General features: G+C 42.5%; 1 protein-coding gene across 2 annotated transcripts; it reads right to left on the reverse strand.

Moving 5' to 3' along the window:
* Nucleotides 1-301: 301 nt before the first annotated feature.
* Nucleotides 302-13581, reverse strand: rfx7b (regulatory factor X7b). 2 transcript variants are annotated; one of them, XM_076089252.1, is made up of 10 exons: nt 13172-13581; nt 10931-10964; nt 8796-8881; nt 8421-8507; nt 8208-8330; nt 7999-8118; nt 7543-7624; nt 7250-7457; nt 6549-6844; nt 302-6452 (listed from the first exon to the last, which is right to left on the reverse strand). In XM_076089252.1, the coding sequence occupies exons 1-10, from the start codon at nt 13297-13299 to the stop codon at nt 3132-3134; spliced, it is 4485 nt and encodes a 1494-aa protein (XP_075945367.1). In that variant the 5' UTR covers nt 13300-13581; the 3' UTR covers nt 302-3131. The 2 variants fall into 2 exon arrangements, with proteins under 2 accessions (XP_075945367.1, XP_075945369.1); XM_076089254.1 differs by having other exon boundaries at nt 8421-8458; nt 8795-8881; nt 13172-13580.
* Nucleotides 13582-15053: the final 1472 nt, after the last annotated feature.

Genomic DNA, 15053 nt, shown 5'->3' on the forward strand with positions numbered 1-15053 from the left:
AATCAACAGCGTCATGTCATGAGCCGGCATCTCTCCAATCAAAACTGTGTTTTTGTCTTGCAAAGTTTGAATTGGAGACGGATCGTATATTTCTTTCCTATAATCTTGTCATTACCCGGTGACATTTTAACAGTACACATAATATAATAATTGTTTAGCTAACAACCACTTCAACTATTAATTCTGATTGTTTGTAATCTACATCAAGTCCTGTGAGGTTACTTTCTCTCATGCTTTGAAGCATCTTTTTTATTCACTACAGTAAAACACAAAATCATTAGCACACAAACACACAAGAAGATTCTTTAAAAAAGTTTATTGGCTTTTAAAACCACTTTAAAAATCTCACCAGTGAGTACTTTCCATTGAAAAAAGAAACAACGCGATTGCAATATTAACAAGCTACTGTACATTAAGCAGTACACCAGACAACACCACGGAGGAGTTTTTTTTTTTTCTTTTTTTCTACTGGTAGAAATGGACAAGATAGTCAAACGGAGTTGGTTCTGGGTCAGTCAAAGGTAAAGAATCAGAGTCACTGCTTGATGGAGCTCCTGTACTCATGAAGAGGTGCATTTCCTTCATTCAAATTCAAATATCAGTGCCTTATTGTTTAAGAAAAGATTACGAGAAAATGTTAAATTTCTTCACAAATGTGTTTTGCAAAATAAGAACATGTAAAATCAACAGAAAACAGTCATCATGAACATAACATATAGAACAACATTAACTTAGTAAACAGCACACAACAAAAGTAATCAAACGTATGAAACTAGCACTGCCAGTCTGGTTAACAGAACCTGCCCAAATCACAGAAGACAGTGGTTACCAAGAATACAAAGTACGACAGAAGTCATCACACATGCGTGCGTACAATCATTTATCAACATAATGAGCATGTAGGATTTAAAAGGTTGTTGAACTTTTTTCCCCCTCAATGCTTTATATTCTCGTGTATGAGAATGAGTAAGAAATGTGTATCTCACTGAGATTAATGCACATTTTGCTACAAGACAATTAGTCATTTTCTGACAGTTAATTTCCCTACTCATCTTGTCATAAAAAAATGTTTATTTTTTTTTTTTTGTGGGCATCCATCATTACATTTGTCCATAAAGGTGTGGCAAAGCAATGTGTCATAAAAATTTAGTGCAATAACGTGAACCTCCAAAGTTTGTTGAAACATGAGTCATTTTTTTTTTCCAGTGTCTGCTGAAAGGCTTCGAGCACAATGTCTGTCACAGAGATGTTTGCAACCAGCTAACAGTATCACAACTTTTTTTTTTCTCAATATACCATGCTATTGATCCTGCTCAAAGCACACATCACTTCTGCAACTGCAGAGACCTATTACCTTTGAATAGAAAAAAAGTAAAAGAAAATCAGCAAGCGAGACCAGACGGCATTACTTTTACGACACACTGAGCCAGAAATGTAACACACAACATACAGTATCTTGCCGACTATAGATCTGTTAAGCTTTTTTTTCTCTTTTGAATGGCACATACTTAGCTAGAATAATGGCCATAATATAGTGTCTTGATACATCAAATCTCTATGTATCTATCCTATGTACAGATGGAGCTTAAACATGACTTATACAACATTGACAATAGCCAAAAACTCAAGCAAGCATCCTACTGTATCACAGAGCCTACCTGGCTAGCAGTGATGGTTTCAACATGCTCTCAGGTCCATGGTTACCTATAAAACATAGGACAGTGACCGTTTTCACAAATTTACATACTGTACATAAGATTTACGCAACTCAACCCTTCTCTTGAAATGCAATAAAACTCTTTTATATCTCCGAGGTCGGTCGCCCTTTTTTTTTTGTTGCCGTTAATGTCTACTAGGACTGTGTATGTGTAATAATCTCTTATGTTATTTAAACAGATCATCTTTGGTATGGAAATAAGGCTGGATTTTCCACAAACATAATTTCATTTCCTCTTGATCCCAAGATGACATCAAAACATAAATGTCAGCCTCTAGCTCTCTATGTAACTAAGCCTTCTCCATACCATTGATATTCTTATCCGAGCTGGGAGTATAGCATGCCAAACTAAAATCTCATGACTTAAAAGTGTGCCTGCCATGTTTTATGGACAGCATATCAAATTCCTCTAAATCCATTACTGATAAGGGCACACACAGTGTAGTTTGTAGCCTATACAATCCGCATCTATATTGTAACACTGCAAAAGAAAAACAATAAGAAATAGTACTGAAAGCATCAGAGTAACAGCTGCCTTGATATGATGAAGCTCTGGATGGTTCTGAAGAGTCTTAGCATTATACTATATACAGTCTCTCTACAGATGGCGTAAGGCCTTGGACTTTGGGAATAAGGCAACCAGCTGTTGATTCCTTTCGATGTATAGTCCACAAAGTGGCCTGAATTCCCATCTTCTCCCTCCCGATTCATCGACTCCCTTTATAAGATATTAAACAGTACAAGAAGTATAGGCTTTGAGAAAATTTCACTCTTGGACAATGCTCAGATGTGAATCAGTTTTCCACTGATTTGGTATATGATAAAGTATAAAGATTATGTCTTAAATTCAGCACCTGGCAGCATAAGATGCTACCCTTTTTTAATATTCAGATATGGCAGGCAAATGTACTACAACTATTATGTGCATATACTACAATCCCAATATTGTCTCCATTTGGTTGAACACACTGAATTTTTTTTTTTTTGGTCTTTTGTGCCAAATTTCCTGTCCGTCTCTTTCTTTCATTAAGTGTCCGTCGAATACAAATATTGCATTATTGATTGGTTATAACAAGGAAGATTATGTTTCTCTTAATGGTCATATCATACAAACATGCACTTTGTAAGTGCATGCTGCCACCAAGTACTCACACTTTTTACTTGAAATGCTTACATTTCTAATTTCAGATGAGGGAGGAAAGTGGTTAAGTACTGAATCTCTGGGTGACAAATGAAAAAGGAGAGAAGTAACTAAACGTCAGTAGGAGTGATTTTCTGGTAAGCTTGGCACTTTTAACAGAACGAATGGCAAAGTCCAGACAAATCCCAACAAACTATAGTTTAAAAACGGATAAACTACATACGCACCAAACAAACAACAGAGAACAGAAATCATACAGAGTAAAAGATGACTTTAGCCCAGCATCTCTACTGTAGTAGGCTGGTCTTTGCTTTCTAGCCAGTCAAAAGAGTTCACAGTATCACTGCATATTTGCTGAAAAAGCGGGTCGTTCTTCAGTTCTTCCAGTGTTGAGTCTTCATATTGTTCCTGCTGTTGATTAGGATCAAACAGCAGGTTGGTGTCCAACGTGTTAAGGTCAGTGATGCTACTGGACAGATCTGAGGTCAGTCTCATGTCGTTGGAAAAGTCGGACGCCACAGCGTTGAGCTCGGAAGCTACCTGACCCACCAACTGGGAACTGGGGTTGAGGCCATCATCCCCCAACAGGTCCTTGACGGTGTTGTTGAAATCCAGCTGTTGTTGCTCGTCCTCTGCCTCCGGCTGCTGTGTGCTCTGGAGGAGGAGCTGTGGTTGTGACTGCACAGGATTCTTACGGAGCTGCTGCTGGTCTTGGTCACCAGGACCCGCTTGTGCTTGGCTGTCCCCGGTGGAGAAACTCACCTGTTCTCCACTGCCAGTGGTGAGGTAGCCATGCTGCTGGAGCTCAAAGGCAGCAGGGCTGGAGCTATGAGGCAGCTGAGTCTGGTGAGCGGTTCCTCCACCGAAGTCAGGAGTGGTCTCCAGGATCTGCGTGAGGTTCATACGAGCCGTGTAGTTAGAGGAGAGGTTGTTTATACCCAGGCCACGGACAGAATCGTCCCCGTCGGCTTCCATCTTGCTGAGAAGAACATTGGTGATTTTGGAGGCGTTACTCTGACCCTGCACAGGCAGCATCTCACTCTGCATCATGATGGTCAGGGGCACAGATTGGCTACGCTGAACCATGCTGTGCACAGAGCCGACCGTCTGACTGTTGGACAGGATGCTGAGCACCTCAGAGGTGATGGGGGAGTTAAAGGGTGAAACCACAGCTCGGGTGGTGGTGGTGGTATTGGTGGTATTGGTGGTGGTTTGAGGGTTGGTGTTGCCACTGAAGTTTCTCTGGCGCACTGCAGGACTGACGCTGCGGCAACGGAAAGTGCTGGACGCAGATGAGGTTGATGCCTTGTTGTCCAACGGTGCAGGCACAGCAAAACTCTCCTGTTTAGTGGGAGTAGTTACACCTGTTACCAGCTGCTGCTGCTGCTGCTGTTGCTGCACCGGGGATATGGGGGTCAAACGGCCAAAGTGAGCAGCATCCTGTCTCGACTGAGCTTGAAATGACTGGCCTGGAATTGCAAAGGCATGTGGCTTACGAAACTGGTCATCTACCAGGTCTTGGTAGCTAGGCAGAATGCCAATGCTGTGGTTGGGCAAAGGACCTGCAGAGTTGCTGTTGTAGCGGCTGTTGATCCACTCCAGCTTGGCCTTGTCAGGGTGCGTTGCCATTGGCCTTTGCATGGGCTTAACAGGGCTGCTGGAGACAATACTGGCATCGTGATACCCTGTGATGCTTGAGTTGATAGGAGTGAACGCAAAAGGGTTCCTGCACTCCACCGGGCTTGGGGGGACGCTGCTGCTGCAGTTGGACAGTGGTGTGCTGATGGGGGTGTGGCGACCCATGGCTCCATCCACAGGGGTGATGGGAGCCATGCGGGAACAGGGGCTCTCTCTCGTCATGCTGTGCCCAAGCGTCATTTCAGAGGTGGGGGTGGGTGTCGGAGTTGGAGTCGGCGTTGGAGTGGGAGTTTGGACAGGAGTGGTGCTACTGTGGGCAGAGTGGAAGAAAGTACTGCCGGACTGGTGAGCATTTAGGATAGAGCCTTGACTGCTGGCTGACTGGCCTTGTATAGACACATCCACACAGCTACCAAACAGACCCTTCAGCTTCATCTGCTCCTCCATTTGCACTAGCTCCTCTACGATGCTGTCCTGGGTCATGTCATCGTCGTTGAACGGGAAGTAGTCCATGTTGGGCTGAGAACCTGCAAAGTCAACCATCTCCTGCGCGAGGCTGAGCTGGCCCGAGGCCTCGGGGGGTTGAGCTATAATGGAAAGTTGGTCAGAAGGGGCTTGTTTGTGTTCTGCTGGTATCTGCTGCGCAAACGCCTGCTTCCGAAGCTCATCAAGCTGTCCTTCCTCCCATATTGTGCTCTTTAAGTCTCTCATCACAGAGGCTTCGTGTGCTCCTGAGTTGGCTGGTATGGTGAGAGGGTCCCTGCTGATCTGCCTTAGCAACGCCTGATCCGGCGTGTTGTTTCCAGCTGCTGTTGTATCAGTGCAGAGAGAATGGTTTTCGCGTTTCATCAGCAAGGCCAGGGGTTTGACAACAGTCTGGGAGCCCTCATTGTGTGTGATGGGCGAGTCAGAGAGTGCAAAGATCTGTGTGGGCCCTATGGAGGTGTGTCTCACAGTCACTTTGCAGGGAGCACTCTCTGGCCTGGCTGGGGTTCCCGGTCTGGGGATCCTCTTCAATGCAGCACTGACTCCAGGTTTGGAATTGTCAATTAAAGCCAGTGGCTGCTGGGAAATAAACACCCTCTTCACAGGAATGACATGGGACTCGCCACCTGGGCCTGTGCGCTTTCTCGGGCTCTTGACATCTAGGCAGGGATCTCTCGATGTTGTGGTAAGAGTGTTGCCATTGGAGTTCTGATTATCAACAGTCAAGTACAAAGTACTGCCATGGCAGTTAATGCTATTGCTGTCCTGAGTCCCAGCTACAGCTACCGAGGTGGGAGGGGATGTGGGGTCAGTTTTTACCCTTGACCATTTGTCAGGTCCAGGTGAACACTTAATCAGGAAGCTTGGCTCACTGGCAGCCCTGAACTTAGCCATTCTCTCCTCTTTTGCCCCAACAGCAGTTCTCTCTATGCCATGGGCGGGGTTATTGTCATTTCCGGCTTCAGACACCACTTTGAAGTCAGTGGAGAAGATTGAGGTGGAGATTAGGGCACTGGGTCTGATTGCAGAAGACTGAGGGGCAAATGAGCTGAAACCGTGTGGATGCTGTGAATCGTCCAGCGCAGCTATGGTATTCACACCCGCCGAGGCAGGACGCACGGTTGTGCTGCTGCTGCTGGGAGCCAGAGCAATGGCCGTCATCTTCACCACGTTAACTGAGCTGACGTGGGGAGTTGGCATCACAGTTTTAATGGGGCTGTTGGTGATGAGCAGGGTGGGGGGTGAGCGCAGCGTGATGGCACTGGTGGCAGAGGGCTTGGGCAGAATTTGTGCGTACCGTGTACCATGTCGTGCCAGCCGGTCACTCACAGGACTGGCTGAGATATTCTGAGGATGTTTGGGCGACTGTTTCAGAGACTGAGTGACCACCTGGAAGTTCACAGGCAACACTTTCCCTTCTGAAGTCCCCACAGGGCTGGGTGAGGTCATTAACTGCCTGCCCCGCTGTACCTGGGAGAAGAAATGTGAGAATATATAACTACATTTAGGCACATTTGTTGATAACGTATCTGAGCATAATTGGAGGGGACAAATTCAGCTTCATACCGTGACTGGGCTGGGGACAGCTGCTACCACGATGCCTATGGTGGGCTGAGGGGAGAGCAGAGCAGGGCTGCCACAGGGGATGGTGGGGCCGGGAGTACTGGCCTCCGTTCTCTTGACCTGGGCCTCACTGGGCAGGGGTGAGTGGAGCTTCTGCTCCTGCTGCTTCTTCTGGATCTTGCGCTGCAGTTGCTGCTTCGCATCGACAGAGGGAGAAGGCAGGGTCTTCACTTGCGGCTGGAAAGAGTTTGCCTCAGCTGTTGGCACAAACGCAGACGCTGGAGTTGGCGTCTTCATTCCTGTCAGGAGAAGAAAATGAAAAGCGAAGAATTATGATTAGTAAGGACACAGAGTAAGTGAGAGCAAACTGTTAAACTAAACATCTCAGTCATAGTAATACTACCTAAATAAATAGCCTATATAAATCTGGAACTGAACATCAAACCAACCATACCATTTTTTTAATGTTTTTTAATAAACCAGTAGACTAATAAACCAATAAACTCTGAATTTTATAATTTTTAAGAGAATATCCTTAAGTGTGATTTGACGGATTACATCGTTTTATTACGTCATATTTATTTACAATGGCCGATGCTCTGTTATGTTGCTCATGAGCGACCAGGATTACTTTTGTTGCGCGTTACCCAACAACACAACAGTAAAATGACAGCACCAGCAGATGAGAGGACCGCTTTCTTTACCTGTGGGTGTTCCGGTCATAACAGTGAGTGCAGCCATGGACTTAGTACCAATGTAGTGGCTATTGAGCAGGAAGCGGGCCAGGTCCTCCACGTGGTCAAACTGACGACTCAGGACCTTTTGGGCCCACTCACACACCAGTCCACAGGCTGCAGATCTCATTTCATCTTCAGCGCTCGGGGACTGGCCAGTCGACTCCATCAGCTCACACTACAGTAGAGAGCAGCAGGTGGATGAGCGTCAGACAGTTTCACATGTCTAGCTAGATATTTACTATTATTTTAAGTTGACTTACCCCATCACCAGATTTCTGCAGATCAAGGTTGGGTAAGGACGGCATGTGAACAAAAGCTTTCTTCCTTAACCCGCTATAACAGTATGTGAGAAGGAGTTAAGGAGTCTGAAACATAATTTGCATGCAACGTGATTTGCCAATAATGTGATTTTCTTTTCTTGAGTTTTTAGAATCCATTCACAGCGGGACTTTTAAGATTCCTGTGGACGACACATGCCATCAATTTAGTCGATGTGTAGCTTATTACAGCAATGTCGAACGTAACACTTGTTGCACTCATTGCTAGAAGAAAGACATGACCTGCCTCTTCAAGTGGCAGCACTACACGTCTGCAATCAACAAACAGCATCAACTCACTTGCTCACAATTTGAAGACTATATAAGCAGAATAAAGTGAAGCGCAGACGCATGAAAGCAGAGGAAGACTTTGTCGACGGGTTCATCAGAATTAAAGGATATTTGGATTTGCCCCTCATGCCCAGTCGACGTGCCTTCATGTTAGGAAAGACATTCTTCATGATCTTTCCGAAGTCTGCTGCACTCAGTGGATTGTAGCCGAGATTGTCACAATAGCTCCTGCAAGAGAAGAGCATCATCCATAAGAAAGTATGGATATTAAAAGTACATGCTGTTGTCACGCCCCTCTCTGTTTCTGTTACACTCACTTGTATTCATCATACACCTCTTGCTTTGGGAGGGAAGTCTCTGGGTGCTCTTCTAGGTGATTCCGTATCCAGTTGAACGCATACATCTGTTGAGTGCGGCTTGACGACATGGAACTCTGATCACTGAAATTAGTGCCGAAGCAAAATGAATGTGGTGAGGCAGTGTCCTCGATTTTTACGCATCATTTCTTGTTAATACAGAAACTTTAATACCATAATCCAGGAGTGGAGGACCCCCTCTCATTCTCAGTCCAAATGGGTAGAATTGGGGGGTTGGGGTGATGAATAGATATGGGGAAACAAATGACACACAGACAGCTAGGTATAGCAAGAATCTACACAGATCAGTGGTTTGCTTCATACTGATAATCAATCATACAGCTGAAAAATGAATGATACATTTAATATTTTTTGGTCACCAGTGACCAAAATTTTTTGACAAGCAATGAAACAACAGTGCCAATAATGTAATGAGAGCCACGACAAAGCAGCCATGTGTGTGTGTGTGAGACAAAAGAAAAGCCAAAGAGCAGAGTGGGAGAACTTGATCGAAGTGTGTGTGTGTGTGTGTGTGTGTGTGTGACATACCTTTTATCATTGCCACTACTGGGACCAGAAGGCAACTTCAGGTAGAGGTAGAGTTTTTCGATGTCTGTAAACTTCTCAACATCTTGCTGTAAAAAAATAAAATGATCACAAAAAGGAAAGAATATTATTTCTATAAAATCTAAAACCAGAAGCTCTAAATGTAATCCTCATGAGAGGAATGTGGAACAGAGAATGAAGACATCGATCAAACGATTGTGAATCATATTTCAGGCCTGATGGTTTTCACACCTGAACAAATAGATATACGTTTGCAAAACAAATCTGAATTTAGCACCGATTTGTAAACGCTACACAGGTGAGACAGTTGCTCACAACCTCCTTAATGTCGATTCCATCCCGACTGCTTTTCAATTGGCTCCTCAGAGTGGACTCATCTTTTCTATTTGCCTCTTTGTTGCTAGGGGAACCAATACTTGAATGAATGAGGTGAGAGCCGTCAGCCAATGAGCAGTGAATGAAAACGCTATTTACTACACTCCATTGCTACAAGCAGAGTGAACGAATCGGTCCTCCTCTGCATATAGATGCCACGGTGGGATCTTTTGGCAACATTCTGTAAAATGTTGCCAAAATGTTGGATTTTCTCGGATGATTTTTACACCCGACAACAGAAACTATACACAAAACGTAGGAAACGTGTTATTTATAAACTCACATGCTTAATTTACAGATTTGGTGGACTTTTTAAATGGTTATTTAATGTATAAAGTACAAAATAAGATGCTTCCAGTCGTTATCCAAATTACATTATTATTATGAACAAACATTTGCATGTTTAAAAAAACAAAGATGAGAACAAAAGCAAAGCAAAGATGTTTCACAGTCAAAGAAGTTAATTTGTGAAATTGAAATGAAAGTGTGTAGATAATATTTAAAAATAAAATGATTATCAAAAATAAAACCGAGGTATGAACACTGCTCCTGTGTATATGGTGTATACACACAAACAATGGTCGGTGTAATAAGCTGTGGGTTAAGTCGACACCTTTTCGGAAAATATAAATTTGCTTTTGTTTGTCATTTGTTCAAAAATAATGACTAATCATTGATTTTATTGTTTTTTATGGGTGCATTTGAGTTGTATAAGTTGAAAACTAAATAAACTAAACTAAAACTCAGACGTTTGATTAACAATAATAAATCATTGTTTAATAAACAATAAAGTTCACAATAAAATAGGCGCTCCTCGGCTGCCTGCACGTTCAGAGGTGGTTTCTATGGAACGCGGTTTTATTTAATTAATTTTTTATTTTTTACATGTTGCATGTCCGATCACTTTTTGGATAGTTTCTTCATTGTGGTGCTGCAGAGGGAGCGGTGTGTGCATTCCTGCTTGCTTTCATATTCTGGGCAACATTGTCAAACCTCCTCTTTAAGTACGTTAAGACTTTCGTTAAGACGTCAATCAGATTGCTTGATTTGAGCGATCCGTTTTATAAAGCAGGGTCCATAGGAAGAAAATAAGATTATACATGAGGTATATGTTCATTTTACAGCCATATAAACAGACCCGACATTTAAATCCCTGTCTCCAAGGACATAATATTTTACCACTTAATGTGGTTTGAAATGTTCCCATGCTTTTTCATCCACAATATTCTGCTTCGTCAGTTACCTAGTTCCCTGGATAAGCCAAAAACAGACAGTTTTTCAATAAGATTTTGGTAAAATGTATTATATTATTATAGACATCTTGATATAAGGTAAAATTTACGGTGATAGAAGATTCATAAATTTCACCCAATGCTAATTATTACTATTTTGTCCCCTTACCTAAACATTCGATGCACATATTATTGTAGAATATGCTGCTTCTGATATTTAGACACCATCCATGTGTGAGATATAAATATTTTACACATACACATACACATTTTACACATACACATACTAAAGATCTATGTGTATTTACAGGCCAATACAAACAACAGTCAAGCATAATAAGCTATATAAATAAGTTATATGAAAGAGGACACCAAAGCATGAAACTATAAATTATTTCTCAACTAAAGATAAGCTGCACATCTGTTCTCATGAAGCAACTGTTACATGTGACTCTGATAATAAGGCAACAACACAGACTTGGTTTGTACAGCTCTGTTGTGAATACTCACCAATATGCTGTCCACTTTTGATTGTACAGATTTGCTGCAATATGAAAGAGAGCAAAAGTCAGCATTGTGAATAAATAGGACTTGGATTAATAGAACATTGATACGTGCAGGATTTCCACTTTATTTCAACTAACTTTGTTTTCATTCCCTGCTGACCTGTTTTCTTTGTGTGGTATAAAGTAGAAGAAACTAGACGTGAGCAGTTGAGTCAGGCAATGTATTGATATTTAGAATTTTTCATTTATTACTGTAGTTTTCATGATATATATATTTTTTAAACATACTAAATTAAGAGACACAATCAGATGTGTTAATACAATGTGCTGCATCAGTGACGGCTTTGGAAAGTATTCAGACACTTCATTTTGTTTTTTGCACACTTTATTGTGTTTAAATAAACAATATTAAATCTGTGAAAATATATTTCAGAATGTTTTGCATATTTTTCTCTATTATTTGCGTTGGAATTCAGAATCAACTTGGGCAGAAGTTGCCGCTTTGAGGCTCAGGTTGGAACCGGAGTGTGTGAACTGCCGTCTCCAGGTCTCTCAACAGATGTTTTTTGGGCTTCAGGTCATTCGAGGACATTAAGAGACTTGTCCCAAAGCCACTCCAGCGCTGGCCTGGCTGTCTGCTCCAGGTTGTTGTACCAGCGGTACCCTCTACCTGTTCTCCAATGGCTGCTTTGTCTCCTCCCTGACCACAACCCTGCTGACCAGTTGTGAAACCACACACACACACGCGTGTGCCTTTTTAAATCATCCCCAATCATTTTAATTAGCCAATCAAGTTCTATGCCGTGTCACTACTCCCAATGGACCCTCACTAGTTTATTGTAGAGTAAGTAAATGGAGATTTGTGACATTTATGAATTAGCATCATTTTTGCGTCATCATTGGCAGGTGTAGTGTCGCACCACAGCATCTGTGAAATGCAGTGAATTGCTTTGTGGGATCCATGCCAAGGACACTGCTCGTTTGTTCCACATCACACGTTACAACTTGTCATGGTAGTAAAAGCCCAGGAGTTAATAAAAACATCGACAATGGCTCTATTCTATTTAGGTGTCCTAGTAAGCCGTGAGAGTGTGCCACACAATACCAGGACCCTGAAACTGAAGCAGCTAAATGGAATTCAGCCATCATTGTTGTTATCATCTACACCTGTGTTTTTACTACTGTGAGGTGGGGAAATGTCTTCTGCAAAAAAAAAGAAAGAAAGAAAAAGCCCGTCATGTTTTTTAGGCCACTTTATATTTTATACATTTCAAATTCAGAATTTGGACGTAAATAATATGGTGTGGACGTAAATATACTGCACCATATAGGTGATAATAGAGATTTCAGACACATCAAAGCGGCTGCACCAATGGATGCATATCAGAGACTCTGAGTACTTAGGTAAATGAGCAATTTCACTTTTTAAAAAAGTCAAATGAATCTGCAGAAAAAAACTCTAAAAACCTGTTTTCACTTGTCATTGAGGGTTATTGTGAAAGTACATATAACCCAGTTTAAATACATAAAGTGTGAAAAGTGTGAGTGGGGTTTGAATTCCTTCCAAACATCTGAGCGGATATTGATAATAACATGTCAAAGTTATTTAGATGATTTTACTCACAATGATGAAAACAAACAGGACATATTTTTGCTTTAATCGTTTCCAAAGGCCACCGTAGAAACTAAACCTGGTGTTGTTATTAGCAGCATTAAATCAGTGAGAGCGTCTCTCTGTGCAGCGGTCTGGTTTGACACCTGTCATCAGCACCACTGGTGGGTTTAGTCTCATCTATCACATGGCCTCCTGTGGCTCGATGCTAATGATTACAGCTACTACCGTGTAAATAACCAGACGTTACCGTCTTATCGGTGCACGAACAGGTAGCAGGCAGCACAGCTTTCCTCGCGGTTATTGCATTTCCGTTAAATGTCTCCGGTTTGCACGGAGAGCACTTGTTTTTTCAGCCGCATTTGTGCAGCAAACACACACACACACACACACACACACACACACACACACACACACACACACACACACACACACACACACACACACACACACACACACACACACACACACACACACACACACACACACACACACACACACACACACACACACACACACACACACACACAGCCCCCCTGCCACTCCACACAGCTAGATACGCTAATTACGAGGCTACAGCTAGCGGTAAAAGGGACCGTGTGGCTGCTCGAGAGGATCGTTTGCATTCCTTACCAAATTGAATTCTTTATTTTGAACTGTAACGCGTTAGCCTCGGGCCCCTGGAGTCCTGGCACCAGCGCTGGAAGAGAGCCTAATCCCGAGGCAGGCTTCTGACCAGGTTGTTGTTGATCATCAGCCATCGCGATGGAGGGGTTGGTGGGGGAGCTTTAACAAGTAGGCCTCATCCCCGGCTGTGCGCTGCACCGGACCCACCGCTGCTGGAGCGGCTCAGTCAGCTAGGACAGCCCGCTGAATCCACCGCAGAGCATGGCTACGAACACTGTGATCTGACCCGCGCAAAAACACAAAATTAAACCAAAAATAACACCCGGGAATACAAAAGGCATTTCGCAGAGGTCTCTCTCCGCTGCCGCAAATAGCACGCCTGCAGCAGCCAGCAGCAGCTACAGACGAGCGTCAAGTTACGCACAAGGAGCCCGGAAGTACGCGGGGATTCTGCCTTCGAAATAAAAGCATTTGAACTGTTTACAGGTTTCACACGAGTGTCTTTTGATAATAATCTGATGTCCAGATGTACGTCATTCAAATAGCTTTTTGCAAGCTGTATTCATGTCTGCTGTGCACACTCACTGGCCAACAGAAGATCCCTTCTTAACATAATTACTAAATCCAAAGTGTGTCTGAAGACATTAAGAGGCTCTTTGTATTTCCAGTATTTATTTAGGGATAGTGACATGGGGAGGGTAGTTAGTATTAAAACACTATAACAAGGAAGCACAAGGACTGTCGATTTTTTTTCACCCCATCACTTACATTGGAAGCACATCACACGGGACATTTTAATGACCAGAATAAACAGGAGTAATGAGCAAGGAAACACTCTTTCAATGTATACATTGCAACCTGGCTATTGTTTTAAGACAGACTTCAAAAAGCATGAACCTGCACAGAGTGATGTGGTGTTAGTGTGTGCACTAGGTCCAGAAAAAACTCCTCGGGGCCCTCAGGCAAAATAAGGAAATGAGCTGTGGGCCCCTACTGAGCCTTGGTTCCTCCCACTATGGGGGTTTTCCTATGAATATAACATGTCAATTTATATTATTATTCTGCAATAATCTAATTACCTGAAACGAACTGCCAAATAATGAACCTGGGGCACTGTAGGCCCCCCTTATACTGTATACATAATACACAAAGTCCTCACTTTGACTACTGGCCCTTTTCAACCAGGAACCCAGGAACTAAAAGGACCCCCTGGAACTAAATTCAGTATCTAAATGTTCAAATGATGCCAACCAAGGACTGTTTGTAAATTTAATAAAAAATTAAAATTAATTTAATTTAATAAAATGAATTGGCAACTATTTTGACAGTCTATTAATCAATTTAGTTACTTTACTAAAAATGCCAAACACTTTTCATATGTGAGAAATATGAATATTACCTGAATATGTTTGGGTTTCAGACTTGGACTGGTTGGACAATACAACAGTCGATTGAATACATCATCTTGGGCTCTGGGAATATATTCTGCACATTTTATAGAAAAGATTATTCAATTTAAATTATTTGAAAGTAAATCCTTTTGTTTCATTTTCAGAGGTAACTAATATTCCCACTTCTATAAAATGGCAAATACTTGTTGATAAACAAATACATACTTGTACTGTTATTCTTCCAGTTGCTGTGCGTGTGTTTTTAACAGAGTCTTAATTTTAAAATCCTGACGGGGATTTAACTTTTTTATTGTGTTTCCTCTAACTTGACGCTGGTCTGTGTGCTGCAGTTCCGCCATCAGCCGACAGGGGCGCTGCTGCAGGAAGCTGTTTGATCAGATAGTGACAATGACGGGTAAACAGCCAGGATGATATCACCTCACCATGTACACCATGTATTTACCAGCGCGTGTATCGATCCAATGATCCACCAATGT

This window comes from Anarhichas minor, unplaced genomic scaffold, assembly GCF_050575085.1.
Source record: "Anarhichas minor isolate MPS153535 unplaced genomic scaffold, ASM5057508v1 ptg000011l, whole genome shotgun sequence".
Taxonomy (NCBI): domain Eukaryota; kingdom Metazoa; phylum Chordata; class Actinopteri; order Perciformes; family Anarhichadidae; genus Anarhichas; species Anarhichas minor.